At 43.4% G+C, this 25,504-nt stretch overlaps 1 protein-coding gene across 1 annotated transcript in view; it reads left to right on the top strand.

Moving 5' to 3' along the window:
- The window catches only part of TNRC6A (trinucleotide repeat containing adaptor 6A), a 289,758-nt gene that overhangs the window by 104,363 nt on the left and 159,891 nt on the right, over positions 1-25,504 (top strand). The window contains 1 exon segment of the mRNA XM_086940455.1: positions 15,473-15,494. Coding sequence (XP_086796581.1) covers positions 15,473-15,494 — 22 coding nt within the window.

The following is a 25,504-nucleotide window of genomic DNA, read 5'->3' as shown; positions in this document are numbered from 1 at the left end:
GTCGATTGGCAGCTCAGGAGTAGAGATTTGTGGAAGGACAGCTGCAAAGAGCCATGTTCTTTCTTTCCACTTTGCAACAAGGGGTGGGGTTCCTCTATTGCCCACCATTCATGCAGCTTCATTGCCAAAGCGAATACACAGTCAATGTTGATCATGCCTCTACCTCAGTAATCTTCAGCACCTAAATATCTGTTTCATTCTTATGGCTATGAAACCAATTGCATTGACTACTCCTGTGTGACCTAAGTGAATATTCCTACTATAGCTACAGTAGTGGCCGTTCCTGAGATTGCTGCAATAGTGCTTACCCAGTGATGTTTTATTTGAAATTCAACTGCACTAGTAAATCTGACCCTTAGGCCTGCTATATTTAGACTTGGTTGATGCTAAAATGTCAACTTAATTTAGTTTTGTGGATTATTGGAGTTGATTCTTAGAGGTAGACTTTTTCATGATCAGATTTTATGAAGTTGGTCTTGGATTTATGTGGTGAAGCCTGGGGATTATGCCTAGTCCTGGGGGTCTGTAGGATAGTTCATTTTAGCCCCCTAGGGCCTGTGGATTAGGCCTTGCTCCCCCCTCCCCCCTGGGACTTGTGGTTTTGGGCATAGTCTGAGTTTTCTCCTACAAGCTTTGGTCGAGAACTAATCTTAGACTTGTATGTGTTTAGGCTAGAGGGTGAAGGATTGGACAGTGGGGTTTCATGGATTTCGGGTTAAGAGCATAGCACACACACACATACACACACACACACACACACACACACACACAGACACAGACACAGACACAGACACACACACACACAGACACACACACACACAGACACACACACACACAGACACACACACACACAGACACACACACACACACACACACACACACACACACACACACACTTCCTTGCAGTGCCCGTGACTTTTAAGGTCCATGCGCATTGAGTTTATGCGCATGCGCATTGACCTTAAAAGCGCGTGCACGTCCGTCTTTGTTTACCCGCTCCGCCCCTCCCGCCGTGTCGCATTTCTCCTCCCCTCTCTTCCTTCCGTCTAACTTCCTTCCGCGTAACACAGTGTCGTGTCGCATGTCCATCTATCTATTCTGTGTGCGTCGTTATTTTGCCTTCCCTCGTTGCCTTTGATTTCAGTCGTTGTGTTAGTGTTTGATGAGCAGTGAAGTGGGGACACCTTAAGAGTGCCTTCCATCAGCGGACCAGGCATTCGGATCGTGGGACAAATGATTGGGTGGCTGGCTGGCTGGCTCCAACCTCAAGTTTGTGCTTTTCAGATAGTAGTTGTCCATTATTTTCTATCTTTGTGCAGTTCTTTTTTTTTGATTTCAAGAAGATTTTATTGAGAGAGATAATGATCCAAGTAATAAAAACCAAATACAAAAGAGGTGATACAATCTGACATAAATAAAAAAGAAAGGGATAATATACATCACTCAAGAAGTAGGTAAAATAGATGTAACTAAATTGAAAGAGACAATCAATGCAAATTTGAGAATATGAACCAATATAGGCTGTCAGTGATCAAAAGCAAAACGCATCACTCTCTAAATTGAGGATGGGGACAAGGGAGGAAGTAGAAGAAAAGAAAGAAAAAAGGAAAGACAGGAGAAAGACCAAGCATAAAGAAAGAAAGGGAAGAGAGGACAGGAAAGCTGAAGGAAGAGAAAAAAGAAGGATTCCCACATGAGCGACCCACTGTACCAGAAAGAAACAAACAACAATTAGACAGACGAATCAACAGGGAATTGAGGTACTAACCCTTTCGAGGAGAGTTCCATAAAGTCATCCAAGGGTTTCCAAACCCCTTTAGAGATGGAAGGCGATAGGTGTGCTAGATCAACTGAGGTGTGGGCACTGCGTAAGAAGGAAACCCAAGCCCACCACGCATGGTAAGAGACAGACGAAAAGGATTTCCATTCCATAAGAATGATTTTAACTGCTACAGTTAAGAGAAGATCTAACAGTTGTAGGTCTATCGGGTCTAAAGGAAGAGGAGTAGGAGCAGCCAAGGGGCCTAGTAAGACTATAGGAAAGGAAAGTTGGAGATCAATATTAAAAATAAGGGATAAATGTTGCTGAATAAGGTCCCAGAAAGATTTAAGTAAGGAGCAATGATAAAACATATGTGGAAAATCACCACACACCAAGCCGCAGCTCCAACAAAGGTCGTCGTCTTTAAGGTTGAGCGAATGAAGACGCGCAGGCGTCCAATGAAGGAGATTGATCGAGAAAAATTTAGATTGCATTAGGGAAGGAGCTATTTTATTACGGAGGGCCAATTTACCAATGGATTGCCAAGCTTCGGATGAGATATGATCTGTGATGTTGTGATCAAAATGGCGCGACCATTTTTGTTGTGCAACCGTCTGATCAGGAAGCGAAGTGGAAGACAAAAACTTATAAATTTTGGATGCAACATGGCCAGCTTTGATCCAAATGTGGAAAAGCGAAGTGGTGGAGGAGGAGGGATGAAGACGAGTTTTAGAAACAGCAACCTTGATTTTAAGAAAGGTATAGAAGTCAAGATTTGTTAAAGAGTGTTCATGTGCCAAGGTAGAAAAAGGTAACGGATCACCAGAAACACTATATAAATGTTGGACAAGAGAGATTCCCTTTGCAGCCCAGTAGGACATGAGAGCAGGCGAAATAGTAATCTTGATTTTGGAATTTCTCCAGATAGAAGACCACCTAGTTTTATGTAAAGGAATTGCCATCTTTCTATCTACTTTCTTAATTGCAGTAATTGTATCAATAATGATAGAGCGGGAAAACAGAATATGCAAAGTGGACGTAGTACAGAAAGAGGCAAGTGGTAAAGGTGATGCTAATTCCTGTTCTATGAGTATCCAAGAGGGGACATGACGAGTTGGAGGAGAGAACCAAAAAGCACCTTGAGAGGCCAAGAAAGCAATCTGGTATCTCTCCCAGTCCGGAAAGTTACATCCACCCATATCACAAGGTCGACGTAAATATTTATATGCTAAACGAGCCCGTTTACCATTCCATAAAAACTTAGAAGTAAGAGCATCAAGTTCTCGAAAAAAGGAATCAGACAATTTAAGCGGCAACATGGATGAGACGAAATTGATAACCGGCGTGATCATCATTTTAAGGGTTTGTAAACGACCCCACCAAAAAATATGTTTTGGAGACCATGTATCCAGAAGACGACGTACTTTGGTAATAGTCTGAGATTCATTATAAGCAACGGTGGCATGCAGAGTAGAACAGAAATAAATTCCCAGATATTTGAGATGTGAAGACTGCCATTTAAAACCAGCCAAACCCATATGAGCAGGAAAGCAATAGGCATTTAAAGGGAACATCTCCGTCTTATCTTTGTTTAGAGTATATCCCGATACTGTTGAGAACAAGGAAATGGTGTCAGAAATAGCAGGGATGGCCAAGGCGATATCATCTGAAAAAATGAGAACATCGTCAGCGTATGCGGCAGTCTTGAGACAGTGAGAACCAAAAGAGAAACCCTTAATATTAGGATGTAAATCAATCAACCGAAGAAGAGGATCAATAGATAGTAAAAATAAGAGTGGGGATAGGGGACACCCCTGTCTTGTGCCCTGACAAAGATTAAAAAATGAAGACGTAGCGCCATTGACTCTAATGTTAGCCTTAGGTTGGGAATATAAAGACATTACCATATTAATGAAAGAATCTCCAAGGTTATGAGCACAGAGGACAGCTCGAAGGAATGGCCAAGAAACCTTATCGAAGGCCTTTTCTGCATCAAGGGCCAAGGCGGCGGCCGGAAGTTGGGACCGTTTGGCAGCGCCGATAATATGACAGAAAGTGCGGATATTGTCCCTTGCCAGACGGCCCTTAACAAAGCCAGTTTGGGAGGGATGTACAAGGAGGGGAATAAACGATTCTAAACGCTTAGCCAGGATTTTAGCAAAAATCTTTGCTTCCATGTTTAGGAGCGAAATAGGCCGGAAGTTTTTAGGATCCGAATGGTCCTTTCCTTCTTTCGGAATCACAACTATGGTGGCTTCAGCAGCCGTACCAGAAACAGAGCCATCCTGAACAAAAGAATTAAAGACAGAGTGTAACCTAGGGACAAGCAACGGAAGAAAGGTTTTATAAAATAATATTGGATATCCATCCGGGCCAGGAGCTTTCCCAGAACGAGTGGCCTTGATCGCCGCGACAATTTCCTCGGAAGAAATAGGTTCGTTCAGGATGGAGCGATCATCCTCAGAAACTGACTGAATCGGAATCGATTTTAAAAAGTCTTGACATTTGTCAAAAGAGGATTGGTTAGAGGGGGTATATAGTTTGTTATAAAAATCACGAAAAACTTCAAGAATCTCCTCCGTTTGAAACTTTTTAGAGCCAGTGTGATCTGTAATAGAAGAAATTTGTGAGGACTTAAAAGAGAAATCTTGAAATTTTAGGGTAGCAGCCAAAAGTTTCCCAGCACGATTCTTCAAAAGTAACTTCTTAGACTTTTGAGCTTGGACACCAATATGAGCCCGTTTAGTAACAATTGTATTATATTTGTATTTTAGGAGCTTTATTTGTTGTAGACTATTCGGATCTTTGGTGTGTCGAAAGGAAGCTTCTAGCGTTTTGATTTCAGATGATAAGTCAGTAAGCTCTTTTTTAATAGCCGAATTACGTTTGGACATACATTTAATGACTTGACCTCGAAAAGTACATTTAAAAGAATCCCAAAGAGTTATTGGGGAAGAAACAGAGTTCTCGTTTTCACGGAAAAAAGTATCTATATCCGTAGAGAATTCCGCCACCTGAGAGGAGTCATGTAACACTTCAGTATTTAATCTCCATGAACGACCACGTGGTTTAGGAGTAAAGGAAGATAGTGTAAAAGTGACCGCGGCATGATCAGATATGACAATGGGGTGTATAAGCGGAGAAGAAGAAGATGCGACAAGAGAAGAATGAACCAGGAGATAATCAATACGAGAAAAGGAGGAATGTGGCGAGGAGAAGAAAGAGAAATCACTCCCAGTGGGATTATGAAGACGCCAGATATCGTGAAGATGAGAAATGGAACACATATTGAGCATCTGTTTGTGTGCTCTAGGGGGACGAAACTGAAATGCAGAATTCCTGTCTAAAAGAGGGTCCATTGGTAAATTAAAATCGCCACCAACGATGAGATTGCCAGCATGTGGGGTATTATGTAAAATATTAGTAATGGATTTCCAAAACGTTGGATCATCAACATTCGGAGCGTAAATATTCATGACATACAAATCATGCTGTCCATCCGACACTTTAGATAAGAGCCAACGACCCTCAGAATCATGCTGGGAAGAGAGAATTGATAGACCAGAATTCCTTGAAATTAGCGTAACTACTCCATTCCGTTTGCCAGAGGCATCGGAACATGAAACATCCGACACCCATTGCTTCTTTAAAAACAGCGCTTCTCTGCTAGTTATCTTGGATTCTTGAAAAAGAACTAAATCTGCAGAGAGGGACTTACAGTAATCCAAGATTTTAGACCTTTTCACTGGGTGATTCAACCCTTTAACATTAAGGGATAACACATTTAAACCTGGCATGTAGAAAAGTAGGGATCACAAGAAGACAACACTGATAACAGAAAAAGAACGAACATGAAAAATATAAGGGACCAACTATTAGTCAAAAGAGATTTTGCGGGAGCACCCATGTGGGAGAACCAGGAGAAAGAAAGAAAAAGAAGAGATGAAAATAGAAGAGAAAGGAGAGAGAGAAGAGGCAGGGGGGGAGGTCTAAAAAAGACCCATATCATGCAAGGGAGAACGTGGAAGCAGCAAGTAAGGGACCCGTATTGGAGCATAAGTGGGTAAAAAAGAATAGCCCAATACTAAAATACAGCGACTAATAGTAAGAAAAGCGAGGAGGAAATAACCCGGAAAACATTAGTGCAATGCAATTCCTGAACTGATAAAGAAAAGATTACATCAATGCAGAATGGAGTAATAATATACTAACGAGAGTAATATCTATACTAAGCAACAATAGTAGAAAAAATAATAACAGTGTAATTGTGTACGAAAAAGCTAGCCAGCATATAACATTAAGTGAATATAATACATATTATAAAAAGTTAAACATAGTTAAGAATAACGAATACCTGCATGTGAGTACACTATGAAGTCAACTAACAGAAATAAGAAAAAGAGGAGCGTAAGAGAATAGAAAAGAGTATTGTAGATAAAAAAAAAGGGAGAGAATAAAAGGAAGAAAACAATTATAGTAAAAAGCAGAGCAAATAGAGAGGAGAAGTGTACATCAATCATAAAATAAGAACATCCTAGCAGGAGATAAATGTGAGTAAAAATGCAAGTGGAATAAGTAAAATTACTCTAAATATATACAAAAAATTTAAACATTAGATAAATGTAAGGCAGGTAAAATGCATAATTAGAACAAGAACATCATAAGTGAAAACAAATTATGACATTAATAGAGAAGAATATGAAGCTAAATCGCCAAAGAAAGAAAGACAGAGAGGAAAGAGAACTTGGATGAAAAAAGAGAATGGAAAAGACTCGGAATAAAATAGGAATGACAGTGTTGAAGAAATAAACAGGAGGAAATTGAGAAAAGGACGCCAGATAGGAAGTAAGAAGAGAAAAAGTGAAAGGATAGGAAGTAAGTGTTAACATAGGATAGACAGGATGAACATATAGGTAGGGTGAATATAAGGAAGAATGAGAAAAACAATATCAGTATGGATGAAAGATGTGCAACGTTAGGACGAACATTGTCAGAAGGATAAACCGACATGAAAAATAGTTGGAACAAGAATGAATGAAGAGAAATGAGAGATATAGAATACGTTGATTAAAAGAGAAAGAAAAAAAGAACAATAAGTAGGAAAGAGTGGAAAAAGATAAAAGAAAAGCAGTAAAGAGATACTAAAAGGTATCAAGAGAAAGAGAGCTATAAAAGGAACGAACAATTGTGGAATCCAGAAAGAAGAATAGAACAAACATGAGTGGGAACACAAGAAAAAACAGAAAAATATCATGAACATCCATGGGAGTTAAGGTCGGCCAAGAAGCTGACCAGGAGAGAAGAGGAGATCAATACTACAGAGAAATACATCCAGAGAAAAAGAAAGGGACAGTTCAAGTGCCCGAGGCACCAGGATCCTGTGAGGTCGCTTTTTGAATCTCCATCTCGATCTCCAACTGGTTGTCCAAGAAGGTAGTTAGATCAGCCGGCTCATCGAAAATTCTAGAACGCCCCTTATAAGTGATGCGGAATTTCGATGGACCAGAAAACGAGAAGGGAATACCCATTTCAGAGAGACGTTTTCGAAGATTGAGGAAACCTTTTCTCCTGATAACCGTATCTCTGGCAAAGTCCTGAGAAATGGATATCCTATGACCGTCCCAAAAGACTTGTTTAGCTTTCCGCATGTGAGATAGAATCAGTTCAGTATGCTGATGCCGCAATGGTTTAAAAATGATTGCTCTCGGCTGGGTAGCTGCCTTAGATCGAAACGTAGGGACACGGTGTGCTCTTTCAATCTCAAAGTCTCTATGGAAAGAAATTTGTAAGGTATCCGGAATCCAATGAGATAAGAACTCTATCATAGATGAAGATGACTTCTCTGAATCTTCCGGCAGACCAAAAATGCGTAGGTTAGATCTACGATTACGATCCTCCTGCTCGGTTAAGTCTCTGCGCAATGCCGCCATGGAGCGCTCCAAGTGGTTGAGGGATCTGGAGTGTTTTTGTACACTATCTTCTGCAGAACTGATTCGTGATTCAGACTCAGATACACGAAGAGAGAGGGCCTTAAAGTCATTCCTGATAGCAGCCACCTCCACTTGTAATAAATCTGTGTTTGTTTTCGTGGACTGCGCAATATCATGAACTTGATTGAGGCGCACTAAAATTGTGTCCAGCGTTGATGCAGCTTCTGACTGAGGAGGGTCAGGCGTAGGAGACAGTGACTTAAGCCTTTTTAACGACGTGCCCACGTCCTTTGAGTCTTTATTGGTCGAAGAACGCCCCATATTGGCAGCCATAAAGAAGCAGCCTCCAGAAAAAATGCACAACCACTTGAGGAAAAAGAGAGAGGAAAGAGTGCGCAGACTATACCATAAAAGATATAGATATAGCACACTAAAGTCAATGGGCGCTAAAATATGAACAGCGGCGGACTTATATGCAAGGCAGACAAGTAGCAGAAAATAACACAGCTACAAAAACGCAGGGGAGCACAATAATGAACTTGTGGGAAAAAGATTCATACCCACTTGAGAGAGCAGCCCTGAGAGAAATAACGCATGGAGAGCTTAATCCCATCCAAACAGCAAAGATACAGCATAAAAAAGAGAAAAAACGTTACCAATTGCAGGCATCACTGTGAAGACAAAAGGAAACATCCGCTACAAAATTGCAAGTTTGTAGCTCAGGCGGCGCTTCTGAGGAGAAGAGAGATTAGCGCGAAGAGCGGGGAAATGGCGTCCGCTCGTGAGGTAAACGAGCGCCTCTGAGGCAAATAGCAGACTACATGCAGCCGGGAGCCAAACGCACACAAAAACACCTTCAGGCAGCGCTCCTCATGTTCCGGTGCAGAATGGTGTCTTTTCCGCCGGCAAGGGCAGCTGGACACGGAGAAAGCAGCTCAACGGGCCAGACTTGCCACGGAGCTCAAGCGCGATCCGCCATACTGCAGCGGCGCGCAAGCCACGCCCCCCCATCTTTGTGCAGTTCTTTAAATATATGCACGATGTAAATTCATTTTATGATTTTGTATGTTTTTTATGTCCGCTCAGTTTGGTAGATTCTACTTTCTCTTATATATTTTAAATCAACCGTTGGACTGCGTTACCGAGAAGTTATCTAAGCACCTGACATTTTGCCTGACATGGGGGCATACACGTTTCCCTAAACTCAAGAGGGAAATTATAGCTAAGTAACTTCTCCCAGGGTGCAGATACATCCAGCAATAGATTTGCATAGTGACATTTCAGTGGTAGCCTTCTCCGCCAGTCAGTACGTCCCAGACAAGACAGTCACACACTCACATATACACACACACACACACTCTCTCTTTCTCTCAATTCTACGTTTATCAGCTAACGATTTAGCTGTAAATAGTATGAATACTTTTGTGTTTCCAAAGTGGAATAAACTTTATTGTTCACCTGATGTGACCGTTGTGTTTGTGTCTGCTGTACTACTTACCGACTGTTGCATTTGTTTATGTTTCTTCTAGTAGTTAGTATTTTGGATACAGTGAAATAAAAATAAGCTGTGAAAGCAGAGGATGGATTGGGTGTCTGCCCTGGCGGTTCTGAACCTCACTGGTCAATTGCCCTTTTGTTGTACATCCCATGAGCTCCGAAACCTTTAAGCATTTTTCGAGCAAAAGCTTTGGATACATGCTTTGAACCTTGCATTCCTGTTTAGAATTGCTAATCAGCCTACCTCGAGGTGTGAACGCCTTTACGCATTTTGATTACCCTGCAATTCACAGAATGGACACCCTTTGAACATAGATCAGGCGTTCCTTATCACTGAACCACTACCATTCTGTGAGGTGTTATAATTTCACATGTTTTTAATGCTGCCCCCCCCCCCCCATGTAGATGTTTGCAGAGATGCTTTTGCTTTCTCCATTTAAAAATAAAAATGGTTGCCCTATCCAGTTGCTGTAAATTCTTATTCGTGTATGTATGCTTCAACTCTGGACCCTATTCTCCTCACAACAATCGTGTATAGTTGTTACATACTACCTAACTGTACCAAATACCTATGAAATCTAGCCCCAAAAGAGACAATAACCCCCATATTGAAAGAGATTGGTTTCAAAAGATCTGCAGGCTTGCTTGGCTTAGTAACCTACCCAGACGCCAGTTTTGCCTGTCCCTCTGAACCCTTTTCTCACAAGATATTATAGCGCAACACTTTACAATCAATTGCATTGCAAAAGCTATTCAGATTATATTTACAAATGCTGCTTCTATTTCAAACCAGTCATTCTGTTGCATGTTGATGATGCCAGGTTCTAAATGTTCTATAATCCAGTGCATGCATAAATCAATTCTTCTACGTTTTGTTGCCTTTTAGTATCAAAGTTGGTAGGGCAGTTTCAGATTCCACTGAATTAGTTTTACAGTTTGTGGTGAAACTGGGAACCGTGCAGTCTGTTTCATAACTAGTTTCGCACTTATATGTAATGTGTATCATATTCTGTGTGTCAGATTCATTCAGTTTATGTTCAGTTATGTTTACGACCAAGGGGCATCTGTCTCTCGTATGGGTTCTCAAACTAATGCCTCATAGACTTGCCCATTGCAACGAAGCTAGTTGGAGTTGCCTTTTCCAGTCCACTCTTATAGTTGTCTCTGCATAGACTGCAGCTCCATCGCAGTAGGCACAATCAAATCTGAGTTGTAGATAAAGACTTGGGGCAATCGTATTTCGAAAGGGCCATTGAGAACTATAAAGCTGAATATCCAGGCTTTGCTTAAAAAGGTTTGGCCACAGATACAAACATAGAGATCAATAATTCGACTGAGGGACATCTCATCCCTAAATAATTGAACACCAACCCTGTTTAAGACAGGGAAATTGAAGGAGAGTGATAAAATGCCATTGATATTTTAAAGCCACCCCTTTGAGAATTAATTAGAAAGACCTATACAATTTTAATAAAACCTGTTTCGGGAGGTGCAGGAAAATAAGTTTAAAACAAGCATTAGAAATGCACTCACTCTCACTCACCCTCACTCTCACTCACCCTCACTCTCACTCACCCTCACTCTCACTCACCCTCACTCTCACTCACCCTCACTCTCACTCACCCTCACTCTCACTCACCCTCACTCTCTCACTCTCACTCTCACTCACCCTCACCCTCACCCTCACCCTCACCCTCACTCACCCTCACTCACCCTCACTCACCCTCACTCACCCTCACTCACCCTCACCCTCACTCACCCTCACCCTCCCTCACTCACCCTCACTCACTCTCACTCACCCTCACTCACCCTTACTCTCACTCACCCTCACTCACACTCACCCACCCTCACTCACCCTCACCCTCACTCACCTTCAACCCCTCACCCTCACTCACCCCCACTCACCCTCAACCCCTCACCCTCACTCACCCTCACTCACCCTCACTCACCCTCAACCCCTCACCCTCACTCACCCTCAACCCCTCGCCCTCACTCACCCTCAACCCCTCACCCTCACTCACCCTCACTCACCCTCAACCCCTCACCCTCAACCTCATGCTAAAGATTTACAAAAAAAACCATAAACAATTCTAAAAGCACTAACTCTAATGCTGCGAGACCTATTGCATTTCTAATGCTTGTTCAGTAAGCAATACGCCAGGAGCAGGAGTCCCAATTCCACTATTTCAGTATAGCCATTTCTTGCCAAACTTCACTTTCCAAAGCCGATTTTTAATTACACTTGTGCCGCTTGTGAAACTGGACTTATTTCTGAAGGGTTGGGAGATGAACTGCAGCCCTTACAGCACGAGAGTGATAGGAAATAAAGCGGATGATATGCACAGAGGCCCACTGGAGGGATGGAAAAGTGTAATTAAAAATCGGCTTTGGAAAGTGAAGTTTGGCAAGAAATGGCTATACTGAAGTAGTGGAATTGGGACTCCTGCTCCTGACGTATTGCTTACTGAAAAACGAACGCCATAAGGGATTGAATGGCAGAAGTCCACCCCAGGTTTTGCCAGACGCCGCCCCATGATTAAGATGCTTGTCAGCTTCGAAACGCGTTGGGACACAATAAAGAGACTCAGGTGATACCATGCCGCTTTTGAAATAAAAAGTTTTGTCAAACTCACCTCGTGGAGTGCTGCCTCAAGCTTTGGGGGTTTGTGAATAATATATATATATATATATATATATATATATATATATATATATATGTATGTATGTGTATATATATATATGTATATATATGTATATGTATATATATATGTATATGTATATATATATGTATATATATGTATATGTATATGTATATGTATATGTATATATATGTATATGTATATGTATATGTATATGTATATATATGTATATGTATATGTATATGTATATATATATATATATATATATGTATATGTATATGTATATATATATATATGTATATGTATATGTATATATATGTATATGTATATGTATATGTATATATATATATGTATATGTATATGTGTATATGTATATGTATATATGTATATGTATATGTGTATATATATGTATATATATATATAATGTATATGTGTATATATATATATATGTATATATATGTGTATATATATGTATATATATATATATATAGGTTTTAAATGTTTCGTAGTAGCTTTTCAAAGATTTATCTTTAAACTTGGTAGGCAGTTGGTGCAAAGCAAAACATAGTGTGTATTTCTGAGTATGCATGTTCTCTTCTAAGGCATCATCGCCTGAAAGTTTTTATGCAAGCTATAGTCTTTTGGCTACTTTGAAGATACCACATACGTGTGGTGCCACACATGTGGTCATATGTGGAATTGCTTGCATTTGTGAGGCAGACCTACTCCAATCCATAGCACAGGCGTAGTAGGTAGTAAGCACAGTTAAAGTGATCTGTTTGAGTGGAAACCCAAAGCCCACCGTGCTGACTTGTGTGACCAGTCACCAAGGAATGCCATGTGTTTGCAGCAGCCTTCCACCAAGTGTGCTCTGAAACTCTAGTGCATGTATGCCTGTTAGCACCATAATGTATTGGGCTACATTGGAGCCTCTGCTTGCCGAGTGAGAAGTAGGCGTTTTGGCTGGCCTTTCTTGGATCCTATGGATGGTTTATCCCACTACTACTGCTACTAAAATGTCAACTGACAGACAGCAAGATGTTGCGCAGAACTGCTATCTTGCAGGTGCGTCGCTGAAGCCTCGTTTGAACAACTACTGGTAGGATGGCACGGCTTTCTAAGACTTGATACAGCATATGTGCTTTCACACAGTTAAAAGTAAATAGCAATATTAAATGATGCGAAAGCACATACGAGTATATACTGTACAGTGGCCGTATAACAGTCAGTGGTTATGCTTACAGCTGCTCTAGTTACTCTCCAAGTGTTCATGCTGCCGTGCTCTGCAACGCCCTTATCTGGCTGGCATCCAACTCCCCCAGCCCCCTTTCCCAAGCAGCTGCCTTCTGTACCTTTTTGCTAGGGCAAGTAGGTTCTGTGCAAGGTTTTCAAGCACATCTGTGTTGAAGTAATTTGGTGTTAGCCCTTCGTTCTCGAAGACTTCTTCTGGTATCCCACTGGAAGACTAGATGCCTTGTGATGGCATGGGTGGCTTATGCCAGACTCCTTTCCATCCCCACCATACGTCTAGTATGGGATGCCAAACCCCACTCGCCACTTCAGAGCAGAGGTTCACTCACTGTCCACTTGTCAGAATGACGTTAATTGCGGCTAGAAATGTTCACTTAAATGCTTCAACAACAGGTTGTCTAGATTCCTGTTAAATGTTGAATAATTTTAGTTTTTCTGGACCACAATGCCATCCGTTGAGGAGTCTTGATTCTTGTTCTTGTGGGGGTATCCTGGACTATCATTTCTGAAGTATAGGGTAGCGGGGCTCAAGCAGAAGTGTCACACAAGTACATAAGGTAGGAAAACCCAAGTGAAAGCTGCTATCCCAGTGCCTGTCCAATCTGAGCATTTTGCCCATCATCCAGCCCGGATGTAAAGGAGTGGTGGATTCGCTCTGCAGATTAATGCAGTAATGGAATAATTTGGTTACTATGCCATAGGGGATCCCAACCCAGTAACATCTAGAATGGCAAAGTATGTGTCCGTTTACTTCCGGTTTTTTGTATCCTTTCCCACTTCTTTTCTGCTCCTCTAGCTCCCTCTTACTACTTTCCATTTCTTCAATACTCAGCCTTAACCTTTTTATTCTTTCCCCCTTTTCTATTCTTTCCCCCTTTTCTCCTTCCCTCTCCCCTTTTCTGCACTCTGCCTTCTCCTGTTCACTTCTGTCCCTCCACCTTTATGTCCACCCACGTTTCTCCTCCGTCCTGCTTCGATTGTCACCTAATTTCTTGACCCTTCAGTTTCCTACCCCTACACTCAATTGCCTCACCACCCCTTTCCATTCCGTCTCTTGATTCTGCATAAACGTGTTAGATCTGAAGTTAGCCTAGACCTATTGATTTTACTAAAACTACTTGTAAAATATACTTATGCTTTTCAGCCAGCCGTCTTTGACCATTGACTTTTTCGGTTCAATAAAGTTTAATTCCACCCACTGCTGCATGGGGCATTGGGTCACTGCACTAGAGCCATGCAACCATGAGTGACCTGAAACGCATAAAAGGTGATGGGACGAATGCTTGCAATTTGTCTAATCACTGGCAATCGCATGGCCGCGTCCCAACCAATCGTTCTTTGCTCACCATGCTCCCTCAGTTTGGACCCAGCCATATGCAAATCAGTCTCGATCCTGTTCCTCATGGGAACAGTCCAGTCGTCGCCACTTTTGCCTCTCAAGCCCCAAAGGGTGGCCTGTGCTCACTGTGTCACTGCAACCAAGCTGTGCCTGGCTGATTGATGAGCCCATAACTAGGGCAAACCCGGTCCTGGGTTGCTTGTTTCAGTTCCGGGAGGACCTGGCCTGGCAGTTCCGGTTGGACTGTTCCCAGGAGGTGCAGGGTCAAGGCTCATTTGCATATGGCTGGGTCCAAACTAAGGTGGTGTGGTGAGCAAAAGAACGATGGGTCGTAATGCTACCCTGATCGATTGCCAGTGATTAGTTTCAACCCATCACCTTTTGTGTGAAGCATGAGTTGACATTCTGCTTTCATAAAGAGCGCATCCAACCCCAAAGAACTTCCCTTGAGTGCCTGTCACTACAGTTGCAATGTGTGCTCATTGATTTTTTTTTTGTGTAATGTTTTTTGTTTATAATGGTCCCCCCCCCCCCCCACCCCAAACATAAAAAGGTTTGCAAAAACTGTCAAAACAAGCATTGACAAAGCCAAAAACGGGCAGCCAACGCCTGACCTATTGGCTTTGCCAGTGCATTTGTTTATTTATATATTTTTTTGAGGGGTGCGGAATACACCTAAATATTTTGTTTATTGTGGAAACTTGCAAATAACGGCTTTTTAGCCATATTTCTGCAACATAAACTGACAAGAGCACTCGCCTCTGCTCTAGCGTTCTTGAACGTTCTGTGGTGTTAAAATCAGATTATAAAAAGGATTGCTGCACAGTGTCCTTATTACCTGTGCATAGTGAACAAGAAATCGCTGTGTATTGTCTCAGCTCCCTGCCTAGTCCATAAAGGACTTTCCAGTGATCAGGCAAAGGCTTTGACTGGGTGGGTGGTGACGAGCCATAGCCGATATGCATCCGCCTTTTATTTTTGGTGAGCTTCTCCACTTGTTGCATGTTGACCTATTTATCCCATACAGTAACACGTCTGTTTGTTTACATTTCAGGTCGTTGAACAAAAAAACAAAGGTAAGCCTCGGTTTCAGATGTTCTCATTGTGCAGTGTTCGTTTCAGTGCATTTTGTGAACTAATCATTTATTTTCCAAAGAAGGTCGATGTCTCCATCACTTTAGCATCCTAGTCGTGTGATGTTCTGTTGCTGAAGAGTGGCTCTCTGGTTGACTTTGTAATTCCTGTGTGAAATGGTTCCCTTTTTGGGATGATTGATAACCAGTGGTCCTCTTGTAAGAGGTCGTACTCTATTAGTACATTAGAGTATCTCTCCATGAGCGACAGCCTGCATTTGTACTGTCTGCCCTATCTATTCTAAAGTTTCTTGAAAGTCCAGTCAGAAGCTCTGGATCCCTGTTAAGGACCACGAGGAATGTTAGGCCGCACGTAGGGTTTGGAGTTCGATTATTTAGTGTCTGATGCAAATGATTTTTCGTTTGTTTTTCCACATCACTTTGATCAAATGTTTTACTAGAACAGTGAAGTGTTTTAGATGTAGCGCTCAAGCAGACAGTTGGCTTAGTGACCCTTAATGTACAAACACAGTTTTTCAGATTCATGCAACTGGTCATTTGAACCCTACAGCAGTCAGTACCATGCAAGGAAAAAAACTGACTGCTTAAGGTGCATTTTTAACCAACTGAGTTAGTGAGGTGACCTTCCTCTCTGCCTGGTGTATGCCTCAGTTCTCCACCTGCAGCTGGCTCTTAAAAATAAAAAAATGCCATCAGTTTTGTGTATTTTACTTTTGTGGTGAATTTGCTGGATCAAATTGAGGAGTTGGTCATCTCGAGTGCTTTCAAGTGCCTGAGCCTCGGCTTGTGCAGAAGATTTGTTCAGTTTCTCTCACCTGGTTTATCACTTACTACGAGTTCATTTCTTGAGATTTGTTTCTTGTTTGGGGGCAGCACCTGCATCCTTGGGGCTTTGTTTGTTCCTGTAAGTCTGCCAGTGTGCCACACTTGCCTGTGTTGTGATCAGTTTTCTAATGTAGTGATAAGATTGCAGTTAAATTGCGACTCTGTTCTAGTCTCTTACACACTAGTATGAGCCACATTTCCTCTAGACTAGCCCTTGTTTAGACCAGCTGCATCCTGCTTTTAGGTACAATGCATCCTGGGAGGATTCTGAATGTGCTGTAGCCCTCTTTCCTGAGACACTTTGCAAACTTGAGTCCTTAGAATAATTCCAAATCCTCTGGCCACCTCCAGAAGGATTATCCAGGCACAGATTTTTCTTCTCGCAAAAGGGTGATGGTCATCAGTCGAGCAGTTGACCGTTTTTTCACCAGCGCCACTGCAGCTTAGTTTTTAAGGTTGAGGCGGGTCATCACATGCGCTGCTCTGAGAGGCATGCTGTATTCAGGTATGAACTTAGAGCTCCGCCCACTCTGCGCCCATATTATTCATTGGCTTGTCATTGTCCTTTGTAAACTGTGGCTTTTCATTGGTCAATAGGTTTTGTAGTCCCTCCTTTGTACCACCTGGTCTCATTTTGTAACCTCCGATCAAGACACCCCCTGTTATGTGTTGTTACTCAGTAGGCTTTAAGTAAAGCCTCCGAATACGGTAGGTTAAATGTTTTTTTTCTGCCTGCCTTTGCAGGCAGGACACGCTCTCCCCAACAATTTTTTTTTTTCATAGCACAGCACGCCACTGATGCAGTGCAGTGGTGTGCGTGCCTTTAGTTTGTTGTTTGCGGCCCGAACGCTGACTCAATTTTTTCTTAATATTTATTCACTTTTTTGTTTACAAGTGTCCCATACAGTGCTTTCACTTCAACCCCTTCCATGCTTGTGACAGAACCACTCCGTCACGAGCCACGGGTGGCGTGTGCTCATGACGCAATGGTTCCGTCATGCCGCGGCCGCTCCGCCCACGGGGCACTGATTCCCCGCCTGTGCGGGCGAATTCGTGAGTGGGCGGAGTCGCGACGGAACCACTCTGTTAGAAGCACAGCCCACTGCTCGCGACGGAGTGGTTCCGTCACAAGCATGGCAGCGCTGGGCGACTACACTTGACAAGGTGCTGGGATAAGCTGAAAGAGTCAAAGTAGAACTAATCCTGATCCATGCCTTTTCCAGTGTGGTAATGGTGAGGGGCCTGTTACAGCCTCCAATTGTGGTGAAATCTTCGCCTGGAGCTTGTGGCTTGCTTTGCACCGCAAAGGAGTTGAATTGTATGTCTTAAGGACGTCACTTTTGATGGCTTCCCTATCATAGTACATACTGGTGTTGGTGGTTTTGTTTCAGAAATGGCCAGAAATCAACGGTTGCTGTACAGTAATTTGTAGGGCAATCTTTCTCCAAGTATAATCCATTCCAAAATATTATACATTACAAAAAATCATGTATTTTCTTTTAATTAAACTTTAAACGCCTATTAAAAATACTAGTTTATGTTTTTGAAATCCCTCATTAACGCAATGTATGTTCTTGTGGAAGATACTAGATAGACAAGGCGAATATTTGTATTAGTGAGCCAGTAGTTCTCATGATCACTTGCGGTGTACTTCCCGTACGTCATTGTTGTACTATCTTCCTTGCTTCCTGTTTGTATCCTGTGAGGATTTGTATAAAATGCATTTAAAAAAAACAATGTTTTCTTTTGGAATACGATAGAAGGTTCATAAGTCGAAGTTCACGGGTTCCAGTCTTGACAAATGGATGTTTGCAGCCAGCATGCGTTATGCGGGAACCCCGGCTTAGGGCTGACGACCTAACTTGACCTCCCGCTCTATTTCCACATAATATTGATCATGGATGAAAGCTACGCCATCCCGCTCTCGGTCGTTCATTCTTCGGATATATATATAATTCGACAAAAAACTCACTCCTCGAATGAAAGAAGACCGAACCGTTCGTTCACTCAGTCACTTTAAAAGGCAAGTGTCTTCCCGTCAAGTGGTAAGGGAATCCCAGCTGGGCGACCGCTTGTTCTGTGCACTGTGTGCTCTGATCTGTCCCAGTTGCCCACCTCTCAACAGCTCGTCTCCACTCTGTGTACTATCAATGAAGTGGCACCCTCCCCCCTCTTTATTTTACTTTGTGTGCACAGCAAGAGAGCTTGCATTGGTGTTGACCGTTCGAACGGTTTTAGATGTATAGAATACACCACTCGGTGCTCTTTCCATAGACGCCGTTCTATTGACGCCAAGTGAAAGTCTATACACGGCCCAGTGTGTCCTTCCGTGGCAGGGCTTCGAGGCGTGCTGGCACGGTCTGCTGGCCCGGCGATGCACCGGGGAGCTGCATCCGAATGAAAGCCCTCTTCGGACGGGACGCGGCGCTCCTGGCTCGCATTCCTCCGCTCTCGGGGCCGCAGGCAGCCCCCGTGAAGTGTTTGCGGTCGGGGAGCCGAGCCTGCGCCGCCATCTTCCCCCGTCGGTGCCCGGTGCTGCCTGCGACTGCCGTCCGTCCGCCCCTCCTCCCACCGCAGTCCGGCCGCGCCGACCCCCCCTGCCCGCCCGGGACTGTGCATGAAGGTCTCCGTGCCCGCGAGGGCGGGGGCCGGGGGCTCTGCGCGCCGCGCCGGGGCCCCTGCACCAGGAGGAGTTGGCAGGCAGCGCGCTCGGAGCAGTAAAATGACACCATGCTGCTCCTCCATTTTCTAATGAAATCCGCCGAGTGGGAGAGCAACAGGAGCTGGAAGCGCCTTTCCTTGGAGACCTTCGCCGTAAGTCCGGGCTCCTGAAACTTTTTGTTTTGTTTTTGTGTGTGCATGTTTTAATGTTTGCTGTCATGTAGAAGTAGTGCGGGCGAGAGATTTCGCCGAGAACGCGTAAACCCGCTCAGTTGCATAAGAGTCTGTTCCGGATGGGCGGGTGTGTGTGTGCCAGGCATGGCGCAGCAGAGAAAGTTTGTGAGTAAACACTTCTGTGGTGTTTTGAAGAAAAATTAGCCCCGACTGCGGGCGACGATGGGTGAAAGTATTCGAGTTTGTTTTCCACCTCGTTCCTCTGTTTCAGCAACTAAATGGCTCCAAATTTATTTATTTAATCTTTTTTTTAAAATCTTTTTGTGTTTTTTTTTGTCGCCGTCCCGAAGTTGCCAGGTCAGACGTCCAAGTCTGCTCTGTAAATAGACCTTTGCTTTTTTTTCTCTGTTTGTTAGTGATTGCACAATAAAAGGCTTGATTGGCGAGGACAGAGCAGGGACAGGGTCGAGCGAGGGCAGCTCGGTAACAGTTGAAGCTAGGAGCACGCCTCCGGGGGGCTGCGCGGTAAGGGGGTGCTTCTGGGGGGGGGGGGGTAGGAATGCTGAGGTTTGAGTGGTGGGGCAGAGGAGAACGGTGGCTGTCCGGCCTCTGCACACAGCAGTGGTTGCTGTTCTGCTGGGTGTGTGATGGCTGTGGTGGCTTGCGCTGGTGACGGGGACTAGTGAGGGACGCTTGGCCACTCCAGGGTTAATGCTGACTGCTGAGGCGAGTGACAGGCATGGAATAAACAATGGCGGTTCAGGAAGAGTCGGCTGCGGTGGCTGACCTCTGTGAGAGCCGTGGTTGCTGGCCGGGCATGCAGGACGAGCACTTCATGCTGTTGTGAGGGACACGGGGATTGCCTGTTGTGAGCAGGGATGGAATAGTGGGGACGTCTCTGGCCAACGGGCCGAGATTGCTGGTTTTAGATTGAGAGAGCAATGGCTGCTGAGGCCTGGGCCGTAGAGTTGTGATTGCTGGGATGGGGCGCAGCACTTATTGCTATGGACGATGAGCAGTGACTGCTTGGGTGCAGGAGGTAAAATATGAACTGGATATGGGCAGAGTCTTCCTGCTGAGGTTGGAGTGAGTATAATGGTGGTTATTGGACCTCAGGCTGTTGAGTGTACCCGTGACTGGCGATAGATGGGAGGCCAGAATCTACAGTTGTTGGAAGTAAAGTGTATTGAATATATTCTGCAGATGTCAGAGTCTGGCATGTGTAACATGCTAGGCTAGGCTAGGTGGGGAGGGGCAAGGAGGTGTAACCTGCCAAGGGACCTAGTTCAGTGTCCCAGGCTGCCGAAATCTCCGGTACCAAAAGGGAGATCCAGTTCCTGTAATCTCATTTGGTGGGACCGAAGCGATTGTTGATCGCAGTTAAATTGGGAAAAGGGTCAGAGTTGAACTCTCCTGACTCCTTAGTTATTGCTACTGACTCCATGGTTTTGGCTCGGAGGAAATATTTTCCACAAGACCGTGATTGGTACACAGACAACGGAGCCACAGCCCATTGGACTAGACCTTGTGGTGATCTGACGCGTTCCATATACTTGCTTGGTGTTTACTTCTGTGCGTTCAGATTGGAGACTGGTATCAAGGTGCATACAACCTCGAAGAGATTGCTCTGTAGTGCAAAGCCAGTCATAGATGCTTTATCCACTGGCAACAACTGCAATATGATGACCTCACCAGCTTAGAATCCGCTCGGCAGTCGCCAGTTCTTAAGCCCAATACTCTGGGCGGAGTCCATCTTGCTTTTCTGTGAGCAAATTATATAAAGACTGGAGAACATGCAACTGGCCTTCAAGTTATGAATCCTGCTCCTTGGGGGGGAGTCTAGATGTAGAAGGACCTGCAAGGCATTGACCAAAAGTATAATTGTCATTTCATGGTGGTGGGACTGAACAATGCTGCATACAACGATTGTTGTTTTGCGCCATGCCTTGATTGCTCGATCTGCAAAGTTCAATAGATGCTTATTTCTTACTAGACTACGGAGGCATTGGATCACTTTCAGAGAACAAGCACTATATATGAGAGCAAGGAAACCCAAACCTATAGAAAGCTGCCAAGCTGTAGACATTCACAGTATTCTTTTCTATCCAGTATGTTCATTTGGTATTGCAGACGGACTGTGTCCAAAACTTGTTATGGTAAATATCCATGTACCAAATGACATCAGAGGTTCCTGGTTCTTGCTCCATTGACGGATGTAATTCCCCCCAGCTTGGTTGATTCTGATCTGTGAACGCTTGCATGTCGAATAGCTCCTCCAATCCAAAGTAATCCAGAAAGGCCATCTTTCATCTTGGGAGTTAAGGGGGTAGGTCTGCAAAGAATGGTATTCTATCTACTTCAAGGTGACATAAGGGATTCTGAAAGAATTACAGTTTTAGCCTTTCATACATAGATAATATTGAATTCGCTTTAGTAAGTTACTCAGTTTTTGTATCCACAAATTTATTCTGATCTTGCTGAACCATTCATCAGGACATTTTCACTTAGCCATGTTGGTTCTAAATTTACATTCACAGCTATTTGGAGAATTGTGCGTTCCATAGCGATTGTCCCTAATGCATCCAGCGTTTTGCAGGCGCCTTTAAAGCTCTCAGCTGCAATATTTACACTAAAATGTCATTTCCTTTAAAAAAAAAAGTATTCTAAGGTTTCATTTTTAAATATTAAGAAGTGTCTCCTTTGTAGTAATACTTCCACCAGATTTTTAAGAATTTGGTGATAATTGAAGAACTGAGTCGAGAAGAACCAGATGGTTCTGTTGACACCAGAGATGGTGTGATGATTTGGTCAAATAAGTTATGGCTCTGATAGCTCTGAAAGGTTGTTAATATTTTATTCCTGGGAGTCTGATTTGCTGTAAATGCCAAATGTACCTTTATTTTACTGGCAAGTTTTGAGACTGTAATCCTGAGTTCTCCTCTCAAACAACATCACAAAGAGGTACATTTTCTGGGGGGGTATTTTTCTGTCCTCCGATTATGAAAATCCGACCATTGTATTTCAGAATGAGACCTCGTAGCCTGATCTTGTTTTGGGTTGGACACAGGTTATATTCATACCCTGCTCTGGGATCTCTAATGAAGTTCATGCTGACATCAGTCTTGTCGTTTGCTGCCCCATGGGTGTCATCTTCACCTGGGGCTGGGGCAAACTGGACAGCAAATACGAGCCATTTCAGTTGCTCAACCCCAACCCATAAACTTACGTGCTTTAGTGAGATCTGCACTGTTCCAATATTTGGAACGTTATCGAGATATGTGCTTTCTTGATTGACTTTGGACTTGCCGAACTTACCAGTCCCAAGAAAATAATACCTACCTTGAAGTTGCTCCCTTTTCGTTCTTCCATATGAATGATGCGCAACAGAGTACAAGCTCTTTTAAGTCCATAAGCTATTAAACTGATGACAACCAGCAGCACAATAAAAAAAACAATCTAATCTGTCCAATTCTCGGTTCCTTCTGTAAATGTTGCTGCAAAGAAAGGTTGGATTTAGCAGGCCTTTCTGTTTGCTTTGTAAATTGCTTTGAGTGGCACTCTTTGCATAATGTTTGCCTTCAATTCCCAGATTAAGATATTGCAGCCTTCGCGTCATTTGCCAACGAAAGATGAATACACGCATCAGCAGCACTCAGGAAGCTGTTGGTGATGTGGAAGAGACTGCTTAGATCTGCCATAGCTTCTCTGCGTAATGTAATTAAGAGGCCGTGTTAGTCAATTTATCCAATCTAGCTGCTAATTGAATTAATGATTGAGGGCCTGCTCTTCACTCTGAAGTCCTGAACATTGAAATGGCTCATATCTGCCGTCCTGTTTTGTCCCTCTCCATTCAGCTGTGAAATAAAATGGAAGTGGCTTGTGCGGTGACAGGCGGAGGGGAGGCGGCGGGGAAGGGGCATCCATCCATCCATGCATGGTGCGGCAGTTAGCCCCTGGCTGGCTATCTTTGTCATCGAAGACTCGTGCTTTGTTGCTTGCTGCACACTGCCCCTCTCAAGGGCTGCTATCCGTCTTCATTAAAATCAAGCATCGCCTGCCTTGCTTGCAAAGCCTGACTGTCTTGTTGGAGGGTCTCTGACAGCGGACCTCATGACATACCTCCTGTCACCTGCTCCAGTCCTTTGCACTTTTGCGGCTCCCAGCAGCTGTAAGGTTTAGTCCAATTGAGTGTGTTATGGCTTCTGCTTGAGTTTGGCAAGACCCTCCACATTGAAACACTTGAGGGCTTCTTTCTTTTAAACATGTAAGGTACTTTGCGGGGCCTTTAAAATAAACTTTTCACCCTTCCACTCCTTAACTCGAGCTCTCTCCTGGCTGCTACCAAGTTGGTCGTATTTAGAGCCTGCTGTAAGTTTCTGCAAGACAAGAGAGATCCCTGATCCACATTGAAATGCAGTGGAGCAGCCGCCTTGAGTTATTAATGTGCGAAATTCGTGTAATTTGCTTTTGTATAATTATGCAAAGTTCTGCAAAAATTGAATGAAATACGAAACCGGCATTACTGCTATATTTTAGGAAGAAACGTGTCCTTGCATCCATTTTTTTTTACTTGAAGTTTTTTACCCTTAAAAAGAATTGTGTAAAAGCACGTGTTGCTGACAGCAGGCGTTTGCTTTCTGGTTGTTCGCATGCATTGTTCTTGTGCTCCCACGCTTAATTTTGGCCAGGTAGCACCATGTGGTGTATTGGCATAATTTGTTGAATTACGCTGGTGTAACAAATTTCGTCCAGGCCTAAGTAAAATATGGCTGCGTCCTGGCACAATTGTAGTTTTAATACATGAACTCGTCTCTATATGACACTACATGAAGTCTTTTGCTTGTTCCTCCTTAACAAAAGCAGTGTTCTGAGACCCATAATTTGAGAGGGTGAGGGTGCAAACACCATCTTTTCGTCTTTTTTTGTACAGAACAATTTGTCCAGCGTTTGAGGTGCTGCGACATATTGTATTGTGTTCTGACCAAGACTAGCATCCCCGCCTGATGCTCTCCACTAAGAATTTAAGGTTCCCTCTTGGGTGACAAGCGACAAATCAAGCTTCCTTGTTGTTTGCTACTAATACATGCAGTCATGAAGGTCTGATAGTTACTCACTCTGGTTTTACACACCATTTATGATCTTCTAGGCCTGGTATCCGTCTTGGTTTAGGGAATATTTCCTGTTAATTTTACATTGTGCCACCTTTCCATGGCCCTTGTCCTATAGGCTGTTGTGCATCTGCAGGATATCTACACATGGATCGATATTGTGTTGTGGTACTTGTCTCCACGTCAATTAGTTGCAGATCTGGCATCCTTTTGTTTACCAAAATGTTTACTGCAGGCTACCTAAAATAATAGCAGCGACTAGTAAATTGCTCATTACCTTTTTTGGATGCTTACATGTAGAAAACCACAACCAATGTCTCGTTTCTAGCCTGAAAACATGAGGACTAAAGGGTCTGTTTTCAACTTGGATACCTGAGTCCGTCGTCATTGAAGTGATGAGCTGGTCCCTTGCCCCTTCCTTAGAGAGGATGAGTAGTAGCCCCCCCCCACCCAATTGGCCCTAATCTGGGGGAGACGCAGGGCGTTAGCACAGCACCCTTCCTACTGCCCTCCCTGCAGATAGCAGACTTGAGACGCCCATGAATTCTGTTGCAGAGCTTCTTTTTACGTTGTATAACATTTGATTAGAGACATATATGTGATGTGCAAATTGGAACAGTGGCCTTATTTAATTGGTCTTTTCATTTATTACCCGTTACCAAAGTAAGTTATGAGGAAATTCGGTCAGTGTAGTTTCACTTCAGAAACAGTGTGGGTCCAAAAAAAGAACATGATGATTAAGGTGCTTGCGTTTATGTAGACGTGTTAGATGTGTCCTTGGGTGTAAAACCTTATAAAACATGTACTCTTAACACACCACACACCTCTGAGAGGATGGGCCGTGTTTTGGGCTTTTTTTGCAATCTGTTGGTGCTTCTCACAGACACTGTAAAACCACCTCCACTTGCGCCGCCAAAAGCAAACCAACCTACTGGCATGTGAGGAAAAACTGGTAGTTTCTGCATAAATCGCCCACGTTACGTTTTTCACTGCTACATATTTCAATCTGAAATGTACTTAAGTTCGGGGCTCTATGATTTCAGAATTATCTGGTGCTGTGGTCATGGATATTTCCTTGGCTAGATGGTCACTGTATTTGTGTATCTGTATTTTTGTAGCACAGGCCTGGCTGGATAGCAGCTAAGCCTTCTACATTAATGGGGTTGTTCCGAGATATTTTGTGCGTTAGTTTATGTTTAACATGTTTGATTTTCACAAATGTAA

This window comes from Lissotriton vulgaris, chromosome 10 (genome assembly GCF_964263255.1).
Source record: "Lissotriton vulgaris chromosome 10, aLisVul1.2, whole genome shotgun sequence".
In the NCBI taxonomy this organism is placed as follows: Eukaryota; Metazoa; Chordata; class Amphibia; order Caudata; family Salamandridae; genus Lissotriton; species Lissotriton vulgaris.
Note: the sequence above shows the minus strand (reverse complement) of the source record. Positions and strands in the feature narration are given on the sequence as shown.